At 40.5% G+C, this 25,379-nt stretch overlaps 1 protein-coding gene and 1 long non-coding RNA gene across 3 annotated transcripts; one reads left to right on the top strand and one right to left on the bottom strand.

Moving 5' to 3' along the window:
• Window positions 1-1,477: 1,477 nt before the first annotated feature.
• On the bottom strand, window positions 1,478-9,917 carry ANKRD1 (ankyrin repeat domain 1). Its single transcript, XM_027672282.1, has 9 exons — window positions 9,812-9,917; window positions 8,209-8,388; window positions 6,281-6,418; window positions 6,083-6,190; window positions 5,319-5,417; window positions 4,104-4,202; window positions 3,862-3,960; window positions 3,598-3,696; window positions 1,478-2,413 (listed from the first exon to the last, which is right to left on the bottom strand). Exons 1-9 carry the CDS (start codon window positions 9,839-9,841, stop codon window positions 2,303-2,305), a joined length of 963 nt encoding a protein of 320 aa, XP_027528083.1. The 5' UTR covers window positions 9,842-9,917; the 3' UTR covers window positions 1,478-2,302.
• A 358-nt stretch (window positions 9,918-10,275) lies between these two features.
• On the top strand, window positions 10,276-24,162 carry LOC113961750. Of its 2 annotated transcripts, none has more exons than XR_003532377.1 (3): window positions 10,276-10,324; window positions 12,289-12,442; window positions 23,980-24,162. It is a non-coding gene; the product is annotated as an uncharacterized LOC113961750 (long non-coding RNA). The 2 variants fall into 2 exon arrangements; XR_003532376.1 differs by lacking the exon at window positions 23,980-24,162 and adding an exon at window positions 21,937-22,044.
• Window positions 24,163-25,379: the final 1,217 nt, after the last annotated feature.

Here is a 25,379-nt window from a genome sequence, read left to right as displayed (position 1 = left end):
CATAAGCTACTGTACTCAAGATACTTGAGTGAGCTTTACTGCAAATATTCTGGTACTCTATTTGCACCTGACAACAAGTGGAAGTCGTAACACATAGAATACTGGGTCATCTCTGAGCTCTTGGTAACTGGACTGAGCAGAATAGAGGAAGTTCTCAGTAGACTTAACAGTTCTGTATAATGCTGGTGTAAGTCACAACAGCTTTTGCTTCATTCAACAAATAATGAGATATTTTTCCTTTATGTTATTATTTGTTGGCTTTGTGAGTTCTGACCACTTTATTTGTTGACTTTGTGGCCATTTTGTTATAGGTATTGGGGAGTAACATACATATATATATATATATATATATGTATGTATGTATGTATATGCATGTATGTATATGCATACAGTAGTTTGTCATTTATGGCCTTACCTCCAAAATTATGCTCTAACCAGAGAAGAAGCAAAATGTGTTTGGTGCATGAATACAGCATGGAATGCCTCTCTGCTCTGCTCTCTCCCGCCTGCAGTTCTGTGTCCTGCTCGGGAGTCCTCAGCACAGGAAGAACATGGACCTTTGGAGTAGGTCCAGAGAGGGCTACAAAGATGATCAGAGGGCTGGAGCGTTTCTCCTGTGAGGAAGTGTGATGGGAGAGCTGAGTTCAGCCTGAAGTGGAGAAGGCTCCAGGAACACCTTATTGGGGCCTTTCAGTACTGAAAGGGGGCTTATAAGAAAGATCTTGCCAGAATTTTTATCAAGGCCTATTGTGATAGGACAAGGGGTAATGGTTTTAAAGTAAAAGAGGGTTGATTTAGATTGGATATAAGGAAGAAGTTTTTTACAATGAGGGTGGTGAAACACTGGCACAGGTTGACCAGAGAGGTGGTAGATGTCCCATCCCTGGAAACATTCAAGGTCAGGCTGGACAGGGCTCTGAGCAATTTGGTCTAGTTGAAGATGTCCCTGTTCTTTGCAGGGGGTTGGACTAGATGATGTTTAAAGATCCCTTCCGGCCCAAATTGTTCTATGAGTCTATGAAATGGGACATGATGCCCTGGCTGGCAGCATTGTGAAGGTTGTCCTGCTTCTGCTAAAGCAAAGAGAGAAGTGTCTGCTTTTCCTAACAGGACTTCGCATCTGCCTTGGCTTGGGTAACTGGAGTTGTCTTGTGCCCCACATAGTAAGTACTGACTTGTTGAGAATGAGATTTTTTTTTTAATCAAACCCAGTAATAAAACTGTAACTTTGTTTTACTGTTTACTCAAGTACTGTCTTTTTGCTTTCATATCTGCCTCCATTAAACAAAATAAGTAAGAGATGGGATTTATCTAACAGTGGCAGGGAGGTGGCTTGAGGGCTGGCTGCTCTTGGGAGCTGAGACCTCTTTCCTAAGTTTTTAAGAATTTTACAGAGGCCAAGATGTGAACTTCCTTTAAAGAGAGAAAAAATAACCCCATGCATGTTCACCACTCCATCATCCACTCCAGCAAATAAAAAGAAACCACTCTGTTTATTTAATCTGAAATGGATCAGTTCAAAATGTACAGAAAAAGCAGTACAAATTTACAAATATACATAATCTGATTCTGCATTCTTCAGTCATCATACTTCGTAGTAGTCTAGCTTAAAAAAAATTCACATTTCTGATACTGCCTCCTCTCACCTTCACAACATTACATCTGAATCCTCCAGTCCAAATGATTACATGATGGTTGGAGCTCTGTCCTCGAGCTCTTTATCAACCACGATTGCCAAACCCTGTGTAAACACCATTACTCAACTATTTCTTTAAATCCACTTGGCATCTCAGTGTACCTTCTTCCATTGCCCTTCCACATATCACCGCACATTTCACAGATTATTTTAATAGTGAGAATTCAGCAGAGACAAAGCAACAATTGCAAGTATTCGCTATTTAGAGCTGTTGGAAGGCTTGAGGAAAGTTGCTAATGTGGTTGGAAATACTGCCATTTAAGACAAAAGGATTTATGTTGCTGACAAAGATTGCATTAGGATGTAAAGCTCTATTAAAAAAAAAAGCTTAAATAATATTAAGAATCATTAAAAATTGCTTTTAAATAAATAAATAATAAATATAAATAAATAAAGCCATTTTAGAGCCAATGGAATTTTAACACTCAATCTGTCTTTTAAAATAATTACTTTGCAGGGGTTTTTTTGCAGTTTTCAGTGAAGATACCTCAAATAATCCAGTGCCATAAATATTTTCAATAAAAATACTGTGTTCAAAGGCATTTTCATCCAGGTTCGAGTGAAGCATTTCAAAGCAGCAAAAAGAGGGTGGTCTGGTTTCTCTCTTCAGAATTTGCCTGGATGGACATTCTTTTTGGAATTGTCTTTCAGGCTGTTGAATATCTCTTTGGTGCCGTTCTGCCACTGAAGAACAAGATCCATGGGGGTTTTCCCTTGCTGGTTAAAAAAGCAGAGGAAGCATGATTTAATTTCATCTAGTGGTTGCCAAGTCCTTGGTCTTTCCTAGATACATCACTGCATCTCCTGATGTGAGACCCCTCTGCACACACAGGCTCAAGACTTAGTCTCGCTCCCTAAGGTCAGAGTACTTTTGCTCTACAGAGCAAAAGGTTTCAGTGAGTCTAACCATATTGGCAAATACTGTGATTAGCAGCACATGCAGGTGTTTCTTTTCTTCTAGTTTCAACTGATTAGAAATATATTTAGGTGAAACCTCAATAAGATGCTTTTCTCTTTAATTCAGAATTCAGATGAGGGTTTGTACTGGTTAATTAGGGTATGAACCACAGGAATTAAATAAGACCAACAAGTATCTGGCTTTTGAGGCTTTGTCTTCTATCATTGTCATACCCTGATGAGGGATAATGCCAGGAGCTACCCTGCTTCCGGGAGATGGGCAGAGAGTAGGGAGTGCAGAGTGCTCCAGTGACTGTTTTCTTCCTTGTCCCCTGAATTTTTGATTGATTGTAATTTAAAAACATTGACTGGCACTGTTAAACCCCATACTGCTGCTGCTAGGTTTGGGTTTGGGAGAAAGGGTCTATGATATGCTATATTTTAACAAGTAGTCACAGAGCTCCAGCAACACTGCCGCTGCTGCAGCAGCTGTGAGCTGAGTCAGGTGTGGGACTTCTTGAAGCTCCTCTGAGCCACAGGGATTTGTTGCCCAGTGGTAAGGTTAACAGCCAGTCATCCAGATGTAGTGCTGGGGCTGGCTATCAGCTGTGGGCTTAACAGAAAGGAGATTTTTCTAACGAGCTAAGATCTTTGTTGTCTCAGTGGTGGTCGAAGCCCAGGAGTTGTGCAGAGTAAATGCCTGTCCATTGTATCTTTTCAATGTATGATATGAGTAATTAAAATAAATCTTAGAAAGATGTGATGCTGTTTAAGTGGCAGCTGATGCTTTCTGGTTTTAAAAGAGGTACTGTGTTTTTCTCATTTTCCCTGACCACCCCCAAGTTACACTTTCCTTGCCGCAGCTCTGCTTTAATTAGCTCTGAAGTGATCTAATTAAGTCTATTCACAGTAGTTTCTCCCAGCCTTGAAGCCTATGGAACTGCTCTGAAGGGAAACTTATTTTAAAGCATTTTAAATTGCTTCATTTTTGTGCTATTACTTACGCAGTTCTTTAGAGTTAAATTTGCTCCATGCAGAATCAGAAGCCGGATCATTTTGTAGCGGTTCAGCCTCACGGCGTCGTGCATTGGAGTGTCTCCTTCCTAGAGACACGAGACATGGACCACAGCGTCAGTCCCGCCAGTCCAGCACCACAGTCCAGCCCCAACTGCACAGTCTGGGATTTTTACAGGCAAGTGGATCTATCAAGGCAGTCAGCAGCTTGATGCCACCTGGTAGCTGATAGGTTAGAGGCTGCTGGTACTTACTCTGTCTCTGGCATTGAGATCTGCTTCACAGGCAATGAGGTGTTCCCCGCAGTCGTATCGCCCTGTTCTCACAGCCACGTGCAAAGGGGTGCTGAGCAGCTGAGGGGGGAGGAGAGGAAGCTGTCAGTGGCATGGAACAGGTAAAAGCTGCTTCAAAAACAGCTGCCAAAAATTATCTACTGGAGTAAGGATCAGCTTTTCATGTCCAATTAAAAAAGCTGCAGAGTCCCAGAAGCACATACCTTGTCTCTTGCATTTATGTTTATCCCTTTGTCCAGTAAGAATTTCAGAACATCCAGACTACCTCCCCGGCATGCCCAGTGCAGAGCTGTAGATTGAAGCTGTAGTAGGAAAACAAATTAAAAGGAGTTTAATATATCATTATATTTAAAAAGTTAAACTATTTTGATCAAATATCTAAATCAAAAATAATGTTTATGCAATTTAACCTATGCAATTTAACTGTGATCACTGAATTGTTTCTCGTAACAGCTTTTCTTATTTTGCCCTAATTTCTGCAGTACTGTGATTTTCTCACTCTTCACGCTAGCTGCATGTTGCTCCTAAAGACAGAGATCTTGGCAACGCTGCTGGGAGAGAGGATGTGTTTTGTCTATTCTGTGAGCTTTAAAGTTGTCTTTCACCAGGTATGTGGCTGGTATGTGCTACTTAATATTTTTTATTCAATGCCTTTTGGGTTCTAAAATGTATAGAAAATTAAGCTCAAGGGAAAGAATGGTTCTCTGTAAAAAACAGACAAAAACCCCACAACTTATCCAGATCCACAAAGCGAATTAGAACCCTTTTCCTCTACAAGATTCAGTTTCTCTGCTCTGAGCTCTGCTGGAAGGAGTGGAATGTCCCTTGATGGTCCCACTGTGCCTGTTTCTCCTGCTTCTCACACCCTGCATGAGCACTGCTGGGGAAGCAAGGCTGGCCAGTGCCGACTGTTCAGCAAAGGGAAAAAGAACTAGGAGTGGAGAAGCAAAATAACAGCTGCAGAAGCTGTTGATACTCAGGAACCCTTGTGGCTGGCATTCCAGAGGAGCAGGGGGCTCTCCCGAGCCTGCCTTGAAATCCTGGTGGAGAATGTGCACATTGCAGTGAGCCCTGGATACATGTGTGGGACAGTGGTATGTCCAGCACCTGCTAGCAGGCTTGAAGTGGTAGCCTGACCTCAGCTCTCTTACCCTAAGTTAGGCTTTACTGTTTGTGGCACTCGACCGGCCAGCGTGTTCCTCTGCTTCCTATGTTTTCCAGCAACCATTTCGGCAAAGCAAGGCAGACAACCCCTCCTCAAAAGTGAAATCTCTTCTCAAAAGTGTTATTTTAAGGATAAACTTCCAAGACATTGTAAGTTTTAGTACTCCTCTGTAAGCAGCACTTCTATAAGTGCTTCTCTTGGCACTTATAAAACAACAAGCAGTTTTTGGAAAGGTGTGAGTAGATGTGCATACCATGTCTTTCTGTTCAAGCCGGGCTCCAGCTTCCACCAACTTTTTCACCACCTCTAGATGTCCTTCAGAGCATGCCCTGTGCAACGCAGTGCGTTTGTACTGGCAATTGAAACAGTGCAAAGTCAGACATTATGTATCGCACAAGCATATGTTTAAAATCTTTTCTCCCCTTCTCCCTAGGATGATGGCAAATACATACTCTGTGCTGATTCATTTTTAAGAGCTTATACTTTTGAAACTTGAAATCTGCTAAATATTAGTAGCAACCTGATAGCTGAGAGCTGCCTACCCAGCATTTTAAAGGATGTGAGAAATATCTGCAGCATGGCATTCAAATTTAATATGATGCCTGTTGAGTTCCCCATCCAACATTCTATGCTGTATTTTGCAAATGCAGCTTATGCATTATGGAATGTGAGGGCAGGCAGCATCACTTATTTCTGTCTTTCTGCAGACAAATTTCTTATCTCCTCATCTGTAGCTTTGGAAGATCATCTACTACTAAAAATCAGGGTTTCCTGGGCACCAATCGCTTTCTTTTAAATATAAAGACTCTTTTGAGGTAATATGACTTTGAAGGGTCTCAGTGGCCTGTTAATCACTATAAAACTTGATGTACAAAACTTCCAGCATTTATTTCTTCCCCCCCTCCCTTTTTCCTCCTCATAAGGGTGGAAGCTACAAAACTTTGTGGTAAAAGTTATGTCTGTTCTGTAATAACCCCTCTTCTATAGCAGGCTTTGCATTAGGAAGAAAGATTGTACCTCATCACAGACATTTGGATCCCCTTTGTCTGACAGGTATTTTTCAATTACTGGCAACTTATTCTCCAGCGCAGCTTTAAAGAACGTGGGTATATCCACAGGTCCAGTCTGATGGAAAGAATATAGAGGTCATAAACGTGTGTGGTACAAACCCCCATTATTGCTTTATCCAGAATAAGGTACTTTGAAGTAACTTACAATAACTTCTGGTTCAGGTTCCTTTAAAATGGGCACTTTCACTTTCTTGCATTTTTTCTTCTTCTTCAGCTGAATAATTTTTTCAAGATCCTCCAAGTTTTCAAGTTTTGTCCTTGCCTCTAATTTCTTCTTCTTCAACTGAAACAAATCAGGGAAGCCAGCAAGTTGAGCTGAGTGTGACCACCTCTTCCTTTTCAAAGTGGCATGACAGCGTGTTACTATTCAGCTGAATTCCATTAAGACTGTGAACTTTGAAATAAGCTGTCTTTTTTAAATATTATTATTTGCAGATAGGGCTAATTGACCATTGGAATAAGTTACTAAGTGTGTGAGAAATTCTTTGTCATCTATAGTTTTTCATATTCCATTGGACCTCTTCCTAGCTTCTACTTCAGCCATATGTTGTGGGCTAGATAGCGTGAATTTAGGCCAGGAGTCAGAGCACCACTGCAGTCCCTTCTGGCACAAAAATTTAAAAAATCTCATGTGCAGCTTATCAGAGCTGGGAAACTCCTGCAGTTTTAGCTGACTTCCACCAAGCATTTTTTCTTCAACCACTTTTATGATTCAGCCCATAATTTATTGGAACTTAATTCTCTTTGATTAAAAACATACCCTTAAGTAAAGAACAAGGTTTAGACTGATCTTAGCATTTCAGTCAGCAAGTGTTTTATTTTGGTAAGCTACAAAGAATGTCCTCAGTGTCCTTGATGGGCAGTTCAATAAATGTTTAAGATTTCTTCAAGCCTGCTTGTAAAAAGCATCCAGGCATGAAGTCAGTATGGAGCACTGCTAATATCAAGGGAAAATGTGTTGCCCAAACTGAGATCCCATGAGGTGTCCTTGACTTCAGAAGGGGGATTCACAAACAAGGGGTAATTCAGGGTCAATACAGATGACAGATTCATGGTGTCATTGAGGGTAAATACCTTGATGATATCCTGTCATATAGAATACAGTTTTGTCAACTGAATTCTTATTCAGGCTATTTCCGCCCTTTCTTTTTATTGTTCTCTGCATTTAGGGTTTGATCTGTAGATCATTGACCTTACAGGAAATAATTATGCTGAGTGGACTGTGGATCAACTGGAGACCCAGAAAGTTCTGAGGGCCCAGTTTTGGAGGAACTCAAAAAGCCTCTATAGCAAGAAATGATGTCTCTGTTGAAGGTTAAGTAGTAGTGTTTATTCTAATATTTCTGAGACTCACTTTCCCACTCTTCATTTTTCAGAAAAAAGTCTTGTTTCCCCTGCTAGTTAAACTTTTTCATTTCCAAATCACTTTAAATTTTTAGACCAGTTTGTTCCTTATTCACCAAAGAATTCAAGATGTGTTTTGGGGAAAAAAAGCATCAGTTCTTAGGAGTATGGGGAGAATTGTCATGCTCCAGGAATAGAAAACGGTACTTTTCTGTAGACCAGTATCACTTTCACTTGTAATTGTTCTTCCCCAATGTGCTAGTAAGCATGAAGCGTAATGCCATGTTTTCATAAAAAGAATATTTTCATGGTAAATAAGACTTCTGGCTTGAGAAATGCACTCTTACGTCTTCTGTGGGTTAGTTATTTTTGGTAGCAGTCATTAGGTGTGGAAGCTGAAGGTGGCTAACTGGCTCTGATTGCTCCCCCCTTACTGACAGCTGGCACCAGGTGACTCTAGGCAGGAGGGACCCCCTACAGTTTGTCAGACATTATAGGGGATGTTTTGGGTTCTGCCTCAAAACACTTCTGCCTGCAGCCATAGGCTACAGAAGTCAGCAGATCTCCGTGGTGTTCAGTGTACTTTAGACTAACCTCCTTTGGCAGAGATCTCCCAAGGGTTTATCTAGCTCACATGCATGTATTTCTAACTTAGGCAAAACTTCAAGGACTGCAGCAGGAAATGCACACAGGATGATAAAAATCCAAGCAGAAAACCCAAGAGCCTACCTCTGCTTCTAGGTTTTTCTCCTTCTCGTAAGCCAGATCACCTCGGGTCAGCAAGTGCTCAGAGACTGTCTTTAGGTCATCCTGCTTCTCTAATCTCACAGCAGCTTCATACTCCCCATTTTTGAAGTCCTCAGGGAGGAAGCTGCCAGTCTCTTTATCATCCACTTTCTTCCCAGTCACCTGTAAATTCAAACATGATATAATATAATCAGCAGTGTCATGACTGCAGTGGTCATCACCTGGGATGGATTCCCTAGGGTGGACCTTGTTCCTGTCCTGTGTGTGACAGACTGAGTGCAGACGGCATTCCACCTGTGCCTGGGTTAGCTGTGTGTGCAAATGGCTACACCAATCTCGCCCAAGGGCAGATTTCCCACATCCACACAGCAATCCACCCTTGGCATCTTCAGGGCTTGGATCCAGATCCATGAGGCCAACTCACAGTCTAACTCCCTGCCTGGCTGCAGCTGAGGTGCTGCTATATTGACAAAAGCCAGAGGGTTGGGAAGAGCATCCTTTTTGCTCAGGGTGTTCTTGTTTGTTGACTTGCCAGCCTGTGTCAGACTCACCAGAAGGCTCTAAAAGGCTGTGGTGGAAAGAGCCACCCCAACCAGCCACTCTGACCCTGCAAGTGTTGAGTAGGGGAACTGGGCAGGTAGCGTGGGAGGAGAGGCTTCCTCCATTGGGACCTTCCAGCTCTATTGAAACACATCTCATGCAGTTAAATCAGGTTGTTGAATAATTTCAAGGCTGGTTTTACCCATTGCTGTCAGTACCGAAGTCCGATTTATAAGAGAATGGGAAAAGGATGTTCCCGCACAGAAGTTTCGTGGTGCTGTGCAGCAGCACAGCTTTCAATAGCTTTCAGAAATACTTCTGATGCCCAATTAAATATGTACAAAGAGATAACTTATGCCAAAGAATTTAAGACAGCATGAACTAGTTAGGCTGTATGGCAGCCTATCTTAATATAGTCATCTGGGAATATAAAAGCAGTGCTTTACTGTATCATTCCTGTTTTCCCAGTTTCTCGAACAGATATTCTTAGTCTAAACTCTGCAGTGGCATGTCCCATCACTTGTGGTCTGGTTTAGACATTATTTTCATCTACATCATGAACAGCAGTGGTTGTAGGAACTGTTAGTATATTATTAGAAAACAATACTATTACTAAACTGTTTGTTTAGTATTATAAAATACTTTTGTTTCTTTGCATTAATACCTTGTCTCAGTGCCTTATTAGATTGGAATTACTTAGAATGATCATAAAATTCCTAGCTTCTAAAAAAGTAAAAATTAAAATCAAGGACAAAGGCAAATAAACAGCTAAATCTGGTCAGTCTCTTCTTCCTGGTGAACTGTGCTCTGATGCAAAATCCAAACAGCTCTGTAGCTGTATATGTGGCGAGCCCCCTTCCCCAAAAAAATTTAAAATGAAAATATAACAGGATAACAAAAAATGTATAAGAGTTTGCACCTAGAGCACAGCAGTGCTGGTAACCTGATAAATCAGTGATCCAGAAAGGTCATCTTTCTCTGCCTGGTGTAATGACAGCCTAGAAAGAAAAGTAATTGTGAGTAAATAAAGGAAGGTTGTACCTACCAGCTCTTCTACTTTCATCATCATTGTCATATTTGCTGGTGTTTGAAGGTTGTACTCCTGTACAACCTGTATGGCTGAAACTCCCAAGGGCTCAGACCAGCTCTGCAGGGACCACCACACTCACTTTGCTTATATATCTTTGGGAGAACTGTGCTTGAATGAGATAATCTTCCAACCTGGGAATCCAAGTATGCCCCTTGTGCTTGCCAGCTGAGAGGTAGGCTCACGCTCATTCCAGACATGTTAACGAGCCAGATCTGGTGTCGAGGCAGGGAGGGCGGGGGGCGTCAGCTGGGCGAGGAGGGGTGAGCCTCAGTCTGACCACACCGGGTATGTGAATCGGAATGAAATGTGAGCTCATCATTCTTTGGCAATGACTGCACTGCTCAGCAATGCGAGTCATTCTGTGTTCCCAGTGCCCACTAGGACAGCTGCCTGTTGATACAGCATTATAACTTCATCTTCTTTTTTTTTCTTAATTGACATTCAGATCACTGTAAGACACTGGAAAGGGTAAGTGGCTTATGTACAATGCTTGTAGCAATATCTTCCTGGCAAATTGATTATTACCTCTAAAGTCTCGAAAACCCATTTTTTTCATTGCTATTTATTCTTAGATGATAAACAGTTTTAGGGGAAAGGCTTTTTCTCATCATGATGACAGTCTTCTATATTTGTTGGAAGGAATTCTCTGAGGGATTACTAAGCCAGAATGATGTCTCTGGTGCTAAAAGGGCCTATGATGTGATAAGTTACAATCAGTGTAAGATCTCAAAACAGCAAGATTTGCATTTTTCTGGAACTTTGTCCATCAGTGGTCATAAGCCAAATAATGAATTATGTCTTATTATGCAAAAAAAAAAAAAGAAAAGAAAAGAAAACTTAATACTGACAATATTTTCCTTTTAGATATGAGAGAATAGGGGCACGGATGTGATTTGTTCATTTTTGACAATAAGATGGGTTACAGACAAATATACACAGGTGATGTGTGTGTTTTGGGGAAAAGGAGCTATTGAATCCTTTGGGAAAACTTCTCTTTTGCCATGAATCAGAGTAGCTTGGAGAATGACTATCAGCAGAAGGCAGTTTTGTGAGAGGAAGATGCACTAATCTTTGCCTTCAAAGAGTGTGGATAAATGCCAAGAAGATTCAGTTCTGTAATTGTGTAATGCTTGGAGCTCCTGTCTGATGAGGTGTAAGGTTGGCTGTAGGCATGTGGGTCACCTGGCTGAAATGAATACAGCTGCTCGCAGGTGCTCCAAGTACGACTTGTACATAAGTTCTTTACCAAATCAAGACATAACTATCCCACATGTTGTTTGTATCATTAGCATCATTAGCATGCTGCATTCCTGACACTGACCTTTCAAGGTGTTTCTCCTTTGAACTATCCCCCAGTAATCTGAGTACATCCAAACTTGTCTTCTAGTGCCCATCATACCTATGCCCTCCCTTTCCCTGAAATGAAGCTGGACATCAGGTGGTTCCTTTACTACTCAGAATATATATGACATTAGAGGATGAGTCCCAGAACTAAAATAGAGTATGTGCTAGCAAGAGAACCTTTCAGGACATTTTTTTCCAAACCTAAGTACAGCAACAGTATCATTCCCCTCAAGTGGTATGTCCAGAATCACACTGCCGGACTTTTTTTTCACACCAATTTTTCAGCTCCGCATGGCTTTTTCTAGTTTACAAACGTGCTGCAACAGCTTACCCCACTCTGTTCTGTTCTGTGAATCTTATCTGGGAGATTGTCTTGAAATCCACAACCCTAAAAGATGGCTGCACAGAGTGCTTCTGGTTAGCAGAAGGAGATCACAGCAGAGACCTGATGTGGAAAGAGAAATGCTTGCTTTAAGAACAAAAACTGTTTAAGGAGCTATGAACTTCCTCTGGACTTGTTGTATTTGAAGCTCATTTCTCCCTCTTTTTGCTTTCCTTTTTTTTTTTTTAACAACCTGACATATAAAACTGACTCAGCAAAGGCTAAACTGGAAGCTTTAAGCAGATAGGGCTTCCTCTGCAAATGGTACATAAATCCAGAGTGAGAGTAACTTTACAGGAAACCTCAGTGCTCTGAGGGGAAACGGAAACCAAATTCTTGCATCATGAATGCTACCAAGACCCAACAGCTTATTTATCTTTAAGGCATTCTGTCCATGATGACTAAAACAATAATACAGAATAGAAAAGAATCCCAAGTTTCTGTTTTAAAATGGTGGCACACAGAAACCCACTTTAACCAAAGGCTGGGATCTAAATTAACTTGATGGTAAATGCTTTTAAGCTAAATGTCATGTAAACTAAGGCAACACTATTGAAATAGCAGAAATGCACTGATTCATATCAGCTAAGACTCTTGGCTTATCACTATTGCTTAATATTGGAGGGGAAGTAGCATAATGAGCTTCTAACCTTGTCCTGGATTGTAACCACTTAATCACCTTTCACCAAGTGATTTCTCGTTACAGTGGTAATAGCAGATGGTCAGTGGGCGAAGTGTGATGGGAATCTGAAAAACTTTTGCCACTCCACTGAAGGATAAGGGCAGAGCAATGATCAGCAAGGTGTAAGGCAACTGGATATTGCCACAAAAATCCTCCACAGAGAAAGCACAAAAGGACGGTAGGCTCAGCATGACAGAGGGAAAACTATGGCACACCCTACTCCTTGCTATCAAAACAGAAACTCTCTGACTAGTGTAAAGAATGTTTGTAATAAATATTTTTAAGAGATTAATGGTAGAGTGAAAGCATCATGTGTGATACAGATGATATTGCTACCTCCTGTCAAGTGTACGACCATCCTGTTTTCAATGCCGTCACTGCTGTACTCATCTATCTTACATTTTCCAGCACTCTGCCCTTGGCTCTGTCCATGCATCTGAAGATGCTGCCCTTTGGATGCCATTGTGCCTGGCTGTCTCTTGTCCTTTTCCTATTGCTGAATAAGTAAAGGTATGAAAAAATCAGTTGCTGGGGAGGGGTTATGCACCTAAGAGGTTATTGATCCAGCAGATTATGTTCCACATGTTTGCAGCCAAAGATAACTTCATAACCAGGGTACACAGAAGAAATAGTAACCTATAGCTTACTCCTCCTGGATTAGTGATGTGTTGGTGTGTAATGGCTTGTTTATTTTGCAGTGTGTGTGAGCATCCAGCATGCTTTACATATATCCACATACAACAGAGCAGTAGAGAATTGTATATAGCAAGAACTGCATTTGTTTTCTCCTCTTTCTTTTTAGATGTTGGTTTTCCATAAAAGGCAGGAAACACTTTTATTCATCTTTGATACTTTTGACATAAAGCAGTTTGGGAATTAGTTAACTATAATATAAAAATTATACTGCTCATGTTCCAACTTTTCCAACATAGTGATATATATTTCTGCCTACTTTTTCTAAAGTGGTCAGGTAATTGCTATGTCATCTGTTTAGAGACTTCTTATCAATGTGTATTTTTGTGTACGAAACTGCTAAAGAGAAGCACATTGTTTCTATATGGGAAAAAAATACCCACAAAACTATTTCACCTAGGAATAGAAAGTTAGTCCTCAGTACAAAATTAGAATGTAAGGAATTATAAATTAAAAAATTAGATTACAGTTCCATTTTTTGCAGATCAGTTGTTATTAAAGAAACAAAGGAGTCATAATCTAGGAGATTGCTGATCTAGCCAACACAGTCCTCTGGTGTCAAAACCCAAACCAGCAATGAGTCAATAGTTGCATCACTTAAGATATACCTTAAAAAAACCCTCCTCAAATGACATCAGAGTTGGGGACTTCGCATAATAGATAAAAATACAACTGTGATTTCTATTTAAAAACAGGGTATTTGAATTTATCTGAGGCTGTGAGCTTTATCATGATGGCATTTTTACAACATGCGAATCTGGATAATTCATCTTAATGGATCTCAGCTAACAAGCAAGTGCAGCAAAACACACCCAGAGGGTTGTTATCTGTGGTCAAATGAGTTTATCTATAGGCTGCTTGCCTTCCTAGTCAGCAATATAGGTCAGGGTCCCACTGCTCCAGCATAACTGTGCTGATGCTGTTCATGTAACCTCTGACTACATTTGTGTGTGGTCAACAATGTATACTATTCCTTCAGCTGCTGCAAAAAGGTTTTTCTGTATCAATGTGGACTTGTCTAAAAGGTTTCTGCCATTCATAAAAACTCCATAACAACTCCAATTCAGGAAGGAATTTCATATCGTCTAACTTAAAGCCTCCAGTTTTTGAATCTTGCTATAGCTTTGCCTGAAAGCTTTTAAGTATTCCCTCTCACCCCAGTAGTAAAATGCCTTTTTGCTCTGCTATAGTTTTTGATGATACAAACCTCTCTCTGAAATGCTTCATAGCATGCCCAGGAACAGATCTAACTCCTAGCTGTCCTTCTCTCCACTTACACAGCAAAAGTAGCAGCTCAGGAGATGCAGGAGAGCTCTGCTGGGCAGCAGTGCAAGACTTCACAGGCTATACCTGAGGGAGTGATGTTCACTTCCTCCTGCTTCTATTTTAGGAATTCCGCTCTGCAAAGGTAGCAGGTTTTGTGTGGGGCTGCTTAACAGCAGTGACCAAATAACCTCCAGCCATTGCTTTTCCCTGTAGCCTTACATTACAGCACATGTTGAAGTAGTTATCCAACAGGATTCCCAAATCGCTCTCCAGGCAGAATCAACCCAATTACATTCCTCACAAGGGGAGACCGTGGGAGGTCATCTAGTCCAAGCTTCTGCTCAAAACAAAGTGAAAATGTAATTCAGTAGGGGTGTTCCAGGCTTCATCCAATCAGATCTTAAAAACCTCCAAGGAAAGAGATTTCATACCCCCCCCGGCCATCCTGTTTCAATGCCTGAGTAACCTCATAGTGATTTCTTTTTCTTTATATGCAGTTGAAACTTTCCCTCTTTCAATTTGTGATCATGGTCTCTTATTCTCTTCCCTCAAACCTCTGTAAAAACCCTGGCTCTGCTTTCTTTGTAACCTCACAGGCTGTTCTTGTTTTCCCTGAAACCTTGTCTTCTCCAGGCTGAACAAGTCCAGCTCACCCAGCCTTTTCTTACACACTAAGTGCTCCAGCCCCCAACCAGCTTGGGACTGATTTTACATCATTGTTTGGACACGTGATGAACATACTAAACGATGTTGTACCAGGAACTGATCCTTGTGGGAATCTGCTGGAAATAGTTCCACTCGTTACTCTCACCACTTTGCAATCTGTCACTGAGCCAGCTTTTAGTTCTTCCAAAGTACATCCTTTTAATTCCATACAATGCATGCTTTTTAATCATACCAACATATGCCATGAAATTAAATGCTTTGGCAAGACCCAAGTAAACTGCATTAACATGAATGGTGCTCTCTACCAGACCTTTCATCCTGCGAAAAGAGACTTTTTTGAAAAGATCTGCTTTGCATCCAACCACATGGATTAGCATCCGTTGCATGTATTTTGTCTGGTTCTTTCTTGATAAAGCTTTGGTTAACTCTTCCCCCTGTTTTCTGGGAACCCAGTCAGGTCAGCCTCCCTGTTATTTACTCTTTCATCACTTTCAGCCAGTCAAAATATCTTGGGAGCTAAGGAAAAACGAAAAGGAGCTTCTCTGCTTTATTGACACTGAAGCTGTCCTGTGAGATCTTTGGATGCAACCCAAGAGGATGTTCTACCTTAGGGAGGTTCCTGCATCTTGTGAATAAAAGGGAGCTCAGGGAACCAAAGTGAGAAAGAATTGGGTGGATTTTGCTTTAAAATATGATGATATTTTCATAATGCATTGATTTTGTAATCTCTTAGCACAACAGTAGTGTGTCACAACACTTATAATACATGCACTCAGGCAGAGCAGCCTCTCTCTCATTTATAGAAGTCATACCCACTATAATGTTAGAAATAGCTTGAGGAGATTTTAAAAATCACTATTACCCGGAAAAAGTAACCCTTTTATGTTTGGGGGTTGGGGGGGAGTGTTTATTGTTTGGATTTTTTTTTTTTGTTTTAACATACTGCAATTAAAATGTAAATGTGTAAACCTGCTTCACATTAAATTGGTGAAAAGCTTTTTCTTCCCTTTCATGAGATGAGGTTTCGTTGTCAGTGAGGTATTACTGGATTTGTATCCAAGCTATTTTTAACAAATATCTCCTTTGAATGCGATAATACCAGTGAGGGTGGAAAAGCATTGATGCAACTTTGAAATTACATTACATCATATTATGTTTGTCATCCTCTTGAGGCTAGAGGGTAAGTATTTCTGTGACTGCAAACACAGACAGAAAAGTCAATTTGCCCTTTGTTTGTCAATTTGTTATAGGTACATGGCATATACTAAAAATGCAATTTGAGTTTAATTTTAGAGAAGAGAGTAATTAAAAACTAACCAAGAAAAAAAAAGGAAGCAGGCAAAAAAACCCAAATGCACCTTGTCCTCTAAAGCTTCGTAATCAGAGGCAAATTTATGTCAGATGATGAACTTGGAGAAAAATCTTGTGCCCTTCTGTAACACAAAAGTTTTACAGGATTCTGTTGCAACCCTTTGACATGGGATTTCTGTATTCTTCTTCAGTTCAGGAGAAAGTGTAGGGAGCATATGCAAAAGGAGGAAGGAGGAGTGAATTATCTAAGTTGGCTTCTCCAGGTCTGCAATCTGCAGACACTATTTTTAGTAAGTTGTTATTTCACAGGGAAAATACCAGAAATTTCCCCCATAGCTATTTTGTCTCAGCCAAGGCATCTTCACACCACAGTCAGCTGGATAAGGAGACCATGGGGTAGGCCATTTCCCCAAAAGTCTGTTATTATCCAAATTAGGGAGCTAGGGAGGTGACTAGGCTGTGACTAGGACCAGCCAGTTCTTCCTGAAGCTCTGCCCATATCTAACTCACATAACCTGTAAGAAATTTTCTATGAGCCCTGCTTCTTTTTTCGTGTCTTTTTAGACCATCTGTGTGGCAAAGCCAGCATAGAGGCAGGCTGTTCTCACTATAACATGATAGAAAGACTGGGAAGATACTTCTTCCTCCCCTCGGTGTATTGAGGGTGAGGATACAGGACAGCATTAACACAAATGAAACACTAAATTTCATGGTGAAGAAATGTAAAAACAAACACCTAGATTCCTTTTTCTGTTGGATATGAGATTTAACTGTCTGAACATTTTTTTCAGAAATGAGGAAGAGTCATGTGAAAGTGATTTTTCCAAAGACAGAGTTTCTAGACAACTGCAGCATTAAAATGCTCAGATTTGAAGGCCTGCCCTTTCTGTTTTGAATTTAGCATCAAGCACCTGCAAATACTTCTGCGATCTCAGAGTCACTGCAGAATGCATGTTGGGATACCTGCTCTTCTGATGCTGAAGGGGAACAGTCAAAATACATCTTCCCATGCTAGCTGTAAATTAACAAAAAAAAAGAAGGCAACTTTTACATTTTGTTTAAGATCATGAAAGTATAATCACATTTGTAATAACTTATGACTTTACTGTTTAATTTTCCATTGATTTTTCAAAGAACTACTTTTTTTTACTGTGCTGCATAAGCAATAGTGCACGTGTTCATTATGTTCTAGGGCAAGAAATGATTCTAGAAAATAGATGAAAGCAAATCCAATTTTGCTTTTATCTTTATTACAAGTTGGTAAATACTTAGCTGTCAATCCAAGAAAAGCAGCAGCCTTGCTGTCTGGATTCTCTTCACCTTTGAGCTTAAGCATGTCACCTAATCTTTCTGAAATTTACACCACCTGCACCCAAAGCCCATGTCCTGTATCAGAACTCTTGATACGTACACAAAAATGAGTGCATGTTTATTTGGTGGCTGGCTCTATGAAGACATTGAAGAAGCTGTCTTTATCCCCAGGTGACAGAAGTCATTCATAAATAAAACTAGGGGGAAAAAGTAATACCTTGAATATGGGATTAAAATGTAATTTTATTTGCTTTTAGTTACAACTGTACATTTGAGAAGGGCACTTGTTAATCTCTTATCAAAGCATTCTGTTGGTTTTTTTTTTTTTTTTCTTTGATCTTACTATAATTTTAGACAATAGGTTAGCGAAGGCATATAGTGCTTTTGGAAAACTCCATAAAAGAGTATGGCGTAATAAACACTTGAAGAAAAGTACCAAGATCAGTGTTTACAAAGCCATTGTGCTGTCTACTCTTTTATATGGTTCCGAATCATGGGTCATCTACCGCCACCACCTCCGTCTCCTAGAACACTTCCATCAACGCTGCCTCCGTACAATCCTAAACATCCACTGGTCAGATTATGTGACCAATACATCTGTTCTCGAACAGGCAGCAATCACAAGTATTGAGGCCATGTTACTGAGAACGCAACTGCGATGGGCAGGGCACGTCTTCAGGATGAAGGACCACCGCCTCCCTAAGATCCTGCTCTATGGTGAACTTGCCACCGGCTGCCGCAAGAGAGGAGCTCCGAAGAAAAGATACAAGGACTCCCTGAAGCAACAACTCAGCCTCGGGCATATTGACCACCATAACTGGTCTACTCTGGCCTCTAATCGGGAGGCCTGGAGACACACCATTTTTAACGCTGTTGATGCTTTTGAGAAAGCACGCAGGATCACCCTTGAGGAGAAAAGACAACGCAGAAAGAATCGAGCCTTGCAGAATATACCATCTAAGGAGTCTTTCTGCTGTGTCTTTTGCAACCGGACTTGCCTCTCTCGTATTGGCCTTTTTAGCCACCAACGCGCTTGCAAGAAAAGTGGGTAGAGCCCTTCCCAAATCTTCGTTCGCGAAGCCTAGCCATGATGATGATGACTATAATTTATTGTCATGAGTTGCCACAGGCATCTGTAATCCTGCTTAAAATCCCTCTATGCATTCCACTCTCTTCCAGGCTGGCCTTTTTCCATCCATTGTGGTGAACGTATTCTCCCTTTTGTTTGTATGTGCATCTCCCATTTGTCTCCATTGGAGTTACTGGCACTAACATACACATAAATAGTCCTTTGAAGTGTATGTTTTCTTTGTATTTTGTTTCACATGATCATTAATTAATATGATTATTTGCTACTCAGGAAGATCTCAGTTATCTATATATTAATGGAGTCTTTAGAATGTGGGAAAAAAAGACAAACATTTTCTCGGTAGTTATTGTCTAAGAATAATGGCAGGGACATGTAGCAGCTTTCACAGAGTGATAGAGTTTCACTGACATCTTTATGACATTTTTATTTAAAGAAAGACTAAAATGGAAAGTTTTAAACCGGTAAAATGTTGCAAACTCTGTCACCTGTAAATGCCAAGGTAACTGGCCTTGGTAGTTTTGAAGCAATTCTGTAGTTGTTTTCTACTTGCAGTGAGGTTCTGCTCTTCCTTACACACAAAAGACATTTTGCATTTATGAACTGTCCCAAAATCACTGACTTGGCACAGAAGTACTCCAGTGAAGTGTACACTTCTGAAAATGGTATCTAATACACTCAGAGACTACAGTACCCATTTCTTACTGAAAATAAAACCAAGCACAGTGGACTGTAGCAACTACTTAGCCATCAGAAACCACAAGGGAATTTGATACCAGCTCAGAAACAGAACCAGGTAACTTGCAGGCTCTTGATCTGAGAGTTCCTCCATGTTCATTACAAACTTAGAGCTGGGTGGAGTCATGTGGTGCCTATAGATTTTTTTAAAGTATAAGCCTACAAATACAAAACTGAACAGATTTTAAATTTTTGTAATTCCAGCATTTCATTCAAGCAAATAATTCAAAGGTTTTGGGATGAAATGGTAAATTTTCCCAGTGCATTTCAGGATATTCTATCTATTTTTTTTTCCAGGTAGTATTCAGTTCATAACTTATATGAGTTGAAGTCTACTGCCTAAAATCCATCATCTCCTGAGATGCCACAGATAAGTATGAAACTTCCCAATATGTCCAAAACAGAGATGATGCTAACAGAAGAAACCCTTGAGCTATTCCATTGCTATATAAGAACATCATCAGTTAAAAGCAGAAATCCAAAATCATAAATTAGTCTACATCACCTTTTGAAAACCCAGTGATAATGAAATAGGTGCTACCTTCAGCATCTTCCCAGAATGCTGTGCCATAATTATTCTGGACTTGACACTGGTTACCTCAGTTCACTTAAGATGAAAACCAACCATTACACCCTCTCTTTGACCAGCACACAGCAAATTTATCTCACTTTTGTCCTGCCATCTGTGTGCTGTCAGCCAGTGAGATGGTTCATAAAGAACTGTCACGTGAAGCAGAGCATACATATGAAAGCATCCCTAGATGCAATCAAACATCACCACGTTGAAGTGCACAACTTGTCTCTGTGTCAAGGCTTTTCACCTCTCTTTCAGGATATTTTTCTGAGTCAACTAAGCACAAAAATGCAACCACAAGATTTCCCAGCTGACAGGAACAAGTTGGTAATACCAGTTCTGCTCACAGGAGAGAAAAGGAAACTTATCTGAAAAATTCACTAAGTGTTGTTTGTTCTAAACATAGCTTAGTCTCCACAATCATCTCTTCCCAGCTTGCAAGGACATTGATCTGTGAGATTTTTGCTAGGCTGAACTACTGCAGTGAACTCTGTGAGCTTAGCATACTTCCTACCTCATTAAGATGGCTTGAGCATGAGGGATAAAAGGGAATAGCTGCTAATAGTATCTTTTAAAAAATGACAGGAGGTATTTATTACTCATAATAATCGTGAGTGAGAAAGAAGAGTGAAGTAACTGTTAGAAGCATCAGTCAGAAGTGGACAAACTCAGCTACTCCGAGGAGCTGAACATGGAGTTGCAACACACTTCTTGATCAGAGCAAGTACAACACCGCCTCCACAGCCTCTGCAGCTGCAGGTTCATGGAGCCACTAAATCCAGGGAAAACATGTGGGGTCAGAAGCTTGCAGAGTTTTGGCTGACTAATAACTGCAGCAGCTGCTGAGTCCCCCGTCTACTCTGTCTGCTCAGGGAACACAAGACCTTCGCACTAGAAATTATTCCCAGCTGCAGCTGTTAGATATTCATGACAAATGTCTAATGGCTAAAATTGTGTGTTGTGGACAGTGTCACCTTTCATGTCATATGGGGACAATTTTGTATTCTCCACAGTGGCTGGGATACTGAGATGTCATCCTAACATCATCTGGAGCTGTACTCCTAGACCACAAACCGCTGTCACTGAGCAGTGAGTTCTGACTGCTGCTGATGCCTTCTTTGTATCAAGTTACTCTTTTCTACCACTATAGATATACCAGGACTGAGTAGCTGCCACTGTCTCACTGCAAGAGAGAAAGTGTAACTGTAGTAGCCCTGTCTATGAATTGCATTTAAATCAGATTCAATTCCAGGTTACAGCAGGACAAGGGACATGCGCATCCTGTTCCATAGCACTTGAAAGTTTGTGCTTCCAAAGGCAGTGGGCCTTTTGTGCTGATGTCTGGTATCATCAGAAGAAAACACATGGAGGATTTATTCTGTTGATGAATGGAGGGAGCTGAGCTGCAACCGACCAACGTGGGGTTTCCACTGGATTACTCTGCACTTCCTTTCTTCAAGTAATCCTGAGTCAGTCTTCTGGCAAAAACATGCCTTTCTAGTGATTTACACTGTAGAACTAACCTGAAATAATATTTCCATGAATCAATCAATTTTCCAACTCACAGAATTCTGCAATCTTACGAAAATCTGCTTTTTGTTAACATACAATGAGATGCCACGAACAGCCTGAGGAGCTGTAAAGCACACAGAGAAACTACTATACTGTGTAGGGGTGCAGTGCAGGCCAGTGACCAACAGTGCAATGCATCCCACACATGGGAGTTGTTAGGGACACAGATTGCACCAGCTCTTTGTAGGCTCCAGTGCCTTTAGGGCACTCCAGTCCAGACACAAGGGGGTGGCACAGTTGATCTATCACGTATCATGTCCAGACACATCCTGGATATGCTGGACTTAGTGAAAATATTTGGAACAATTCTGTTGTGTGCACAACAACAACTTGGCTGTGTTCAACAGCCAAATAACCAGAGGTTTCCTCTTGAAGTAGGTTGCATATTGCCATCCCAAGTGTCAGTAAAATTGGTTCATCTGATAATCGTGTGTGATCATCTGTCTTTTTCCAGCTCTAAATCTAGATTTGATGGACAGAGATTTGAAATCAAGGCCAAAAGCTCAGCCAGAAGAGATGGAAACATCACTTGCTTTCTTTGCTTTGTAAGAGAAAAAAACACTAGAGCTCCGTTCCTCTCCTGTGGAACGACAGAACACGTTGCATTAGACACTATCAACCTTTAACAGGTTCTGGGATTATTTTTAAAATTACAAAAACAAGCACATGAGTTCTTTTTTGTTTACAGGACAAATGTTGTCACAAAATAAATCCAGCAACAAAGGGGAGTGGCAGGGAAAGATGGATAGCCTTTGGTTTCACTGGCTGCCTACTCAGATGAAAATATCTCCCCTATATCTGACCCTCAGGGTGTGTTGCTGGTCAAGTGAAGCCAAGTTGCATAATGTTCAGCCAAGGGAGAACCAATTTTGGTCTGATGTGCTGATGGTGAGATTACTAGAGGATATTTATGTGTATAGACTCAGTTTAAGGAACCACTGCAATATTTGCTGTCAAGGAGGGAAATGGCCTCATTCTGAAATGCACTGAGATCCCTTGCCTGGTGCTGAGTCACTGGACTCCTGTGGGAGTTAATCAGAGCTGAGAGCTTTTGATATCTTAGGGTGTACTTCATACGGAGTGTGATGTAAAGGATACCGCTTCTCAAATGCTGACAAGCCCTTCTTTTTCCCTGCAGTTTAATTCTAGGATTTGGCACTGAAATGTGTATTTTGTGTCCCCTGTTGTCATCACACACATAAATTAAGGTGCAATTGCTATGGAGAGATTAGAGGTAGAAGTCCTTTTTGAGTAATTTTTCCATAGCTAAAAGAACTTTTCCTCATGCAAAGCAGAAAAATAGTGTCTGCCCCAGGGGAAAACTAAAAGTTAGCAGAACTTGAGTCAGTAATGCCTCTTCCCCTTTCTTTGATGTGTGTCCTGTCTCTTGGCATGTACTAATTTAATCTTTCACTTTATAATGAAGAAATCCCTGAAAACATAAGCTTTCTTAACATTTGCGAGAATGTTGTCTCTGGTGTGACTTGGGTTTTAGTTCTGTTGTTGAAGAAAATTATCCTAGAAAACTATTGAATTCAATCTATCATTTGATTGATCATTCACTTACACCTGTTACAGAAGAGTATCAAATATTTTAAGAAGCATTTCAGCTCAAACTCAACCTCTGAACTGGATGCCAAGACACAATCAGTTTACAAGAAATGATGCACCTGAAAAGGAAAAAAAATAGCCCTAATGATTAGCAAATTTAGGAACTTGTTCAGAATTTAAATTTATAGGTTTTGGCTGTCATGTACATGAAAAGAATCTTTCCTAGTCCCTCTGACGGTGGCGTTGTGTCTGCACTTATGAGTGTCATAAACGGATTGTACCAAATCCATTCACAATCACATTTCTTAAATTTGCACTCACACTATGATTCATCGTGAATGCCATTATACTAAAAATAACGGGAATGGCGATTAATATTAAGTGCACATGTATACATTGCTCTTTGCTATATCTCTACTGTTCTTTCAGTGTTTCTTTTACACCCTTTCTAACAAGACAGTTAAAGTGAATCTCTAATCCATAACCTCTAATCTCTGATACTATATTCTAACATACTAAGCTGTTCCTGAAATAAACCCCTCTAGTTTCTTATGTCATTTGTATTCTCCAACTCCCACCCACATATTAGGAAGCTTTTGAGGCATAGTTTGTTATTCATACCATAGCACAAAGGACAGCTATCCATGGGGCTGCAGAATTCTGTGGCACTAATTTACATAAGGTAGGAATTTATAAATCACAAGATACTTCTCTATGATAGTATGATTTAATGTAATTTATTCACATTCATACCATATCTTCTTAAAGCAACTAGAAACACTTCTATTTGCTTATTGCTGCATTTTCAATAGATGGTATAACTAGGAGGTATTTATCAAGTAAGTTATTTTTAACCACAAAAATGCCCATTATAGCTCATGAATAATTAAAACTACAACAATATTTATAAAGAATCATTAACTGATTCTTTTGTTTTAAATCCTAGCCACCCCTGCACTCTGCTAGCAAGCTATGCTGAACTAGCAGGTGTTTCTCCTAAGGACCACAGACCAGCTGACCCCCTCCAGGTAGCTCATAAGAGGGGAGAGGAGAGCAGACCACCTCCACATGGGAAAGCAAGCAGGAGTGCAGCAGCTTCAGATGATAACAGACTCCCTTCTAGCCCTGAACTGAAGTAAGTGTTGCCTAGGTTTTGGGCTACAGTTGAGGGAGATCTGCTTGCTTTCTTCACAGTAATATGCTGTAGCCTGTTTACTGTGTTTGTGTTTAATTGTCATATGTAATGGTGCCTCAAAGGAGTTGTGTTTTGAGATTATTGTCTTTGTGATCTAAGATATTTTGTATAAGTTCAGACTTCTGTTTATGTGTTTGGAATCTGTTCTTTAATTAGCTGCCTTTCCCCATGGTGACTGACCAAAACAGAAGGAAAAAGTGGTGTAAAAACTTCAGAAACTTCTAAGACTCTGTAACTCCAAGTTTCTTGCCTTGCTTCTAAGAGTTCCCTAATGTCTATGGCAGAAGATAATTCAGAGGAGAGGATTGGTAGAACACCTGTTTCTTGTAGAGCAGTAAGAAAGGAGATAAGATGTGACTAGAAACCTTCAGTTTGCATGATGGACCGCTTGTCAATCTTCTGCAGGAGCAGTTTTTTCAGTGGGATGAAGGAGAAAAAAAAAAAAGCCCGTTTGCTTTTTTGATGAATCTGCATTTCTCTGCTACAGCCTTCTATTTCCTTGTTTGAAGAAAAAAAATCTTGAATGTTCAGATGGTCACTCTAACACTTGCAAAAAATAGAAAAACCCTATTCTCCCTTAAAAACCTACTACAAATCTGAGTTCACTACACCCCTTGCTCCCTCTTTGATCCCAGTTCCCACCTGCAGGCTGCAGAAGAGATGAACTAAGGAATCACCAAGGCATGGGGACTACCCTGAGACATACTACTTATTTCAATATATTTATGAAAACTACTGCCAAGTATTCCAGGGGAGAGGGAAAGAAATGGGTGTGGGATGTTTGTGTTGAAATGTTCACACAGCCTCCCATATGCAGAGAAGTACCTGTGTTTGGCTGGAGTGGGGCACAGAGGAGCTCAGCAGCTGCCACACATGGCCTCTGCTCCAAGGGGTTCATCTCAACTCACGGTAAAGGGTTGCTGAATCCTGAAGGCAGCAGGTTCCTGTGTTTCTAGTGCATTGTGAAAGGGTAGTGGTTGTCACTGAAAAGTGCCTGCTGGCATCAAGCTGTGTTTTGACTGGGAGTACTCCAATATTCACCTTAATGTTTATTCATAGGTATTAAGCAGTGTGAAAACCATGTTTAGTTAAGTTGCCAAACAGCATATGCAAAGAAGCTTGATTTTTGTAGGTGTTTTCCCCTTTGGTCT

The sequence above is a fragment of the Neopelma chrysocephalum genome, unplaced genomic scaffold (genome assembly GCF_003984885.1).
Source record: "Neopelma chrysocephalum unplaced genomic scaffold, ASM398488v2 Primary Assembly neopelma1_97390, whole genome shotgun sequence".
In the NCBI taxonomy this organism is placed as follows: Eukaryota; Metazoa; Chordata; class Aves; order Passeriformes; family Pipridae; genus Neopelma; species Neopelma chrysocephalum.
Note: the sequence above shows the minus strand (reverse complement) of the source record. Positions and strands in the feature narration are given on the sequence as shown.

Coding starts and splice junctions, on each gene's coding strand:
- ANKRD1 (XM_027672282.1), bottom strand. CDS start 9,841: ATGACAATGATGATGAAAGTAGAAGAGCTG. Junction 8,389..9,811: donor TGATGAAAGTAGAAGAGCTG/GTAGGTACAACC, acceptor TTGAATTTACAG/GTGACTGGGAAGAAAGTGGA. Junction 6,419..8,208: donor AGAAAAACCTAGAAGCAGAG/GTAGGCTCTTGG, acceptor GATTTGTTTCAG/TTGAAGAAGAAGAAATTAGA.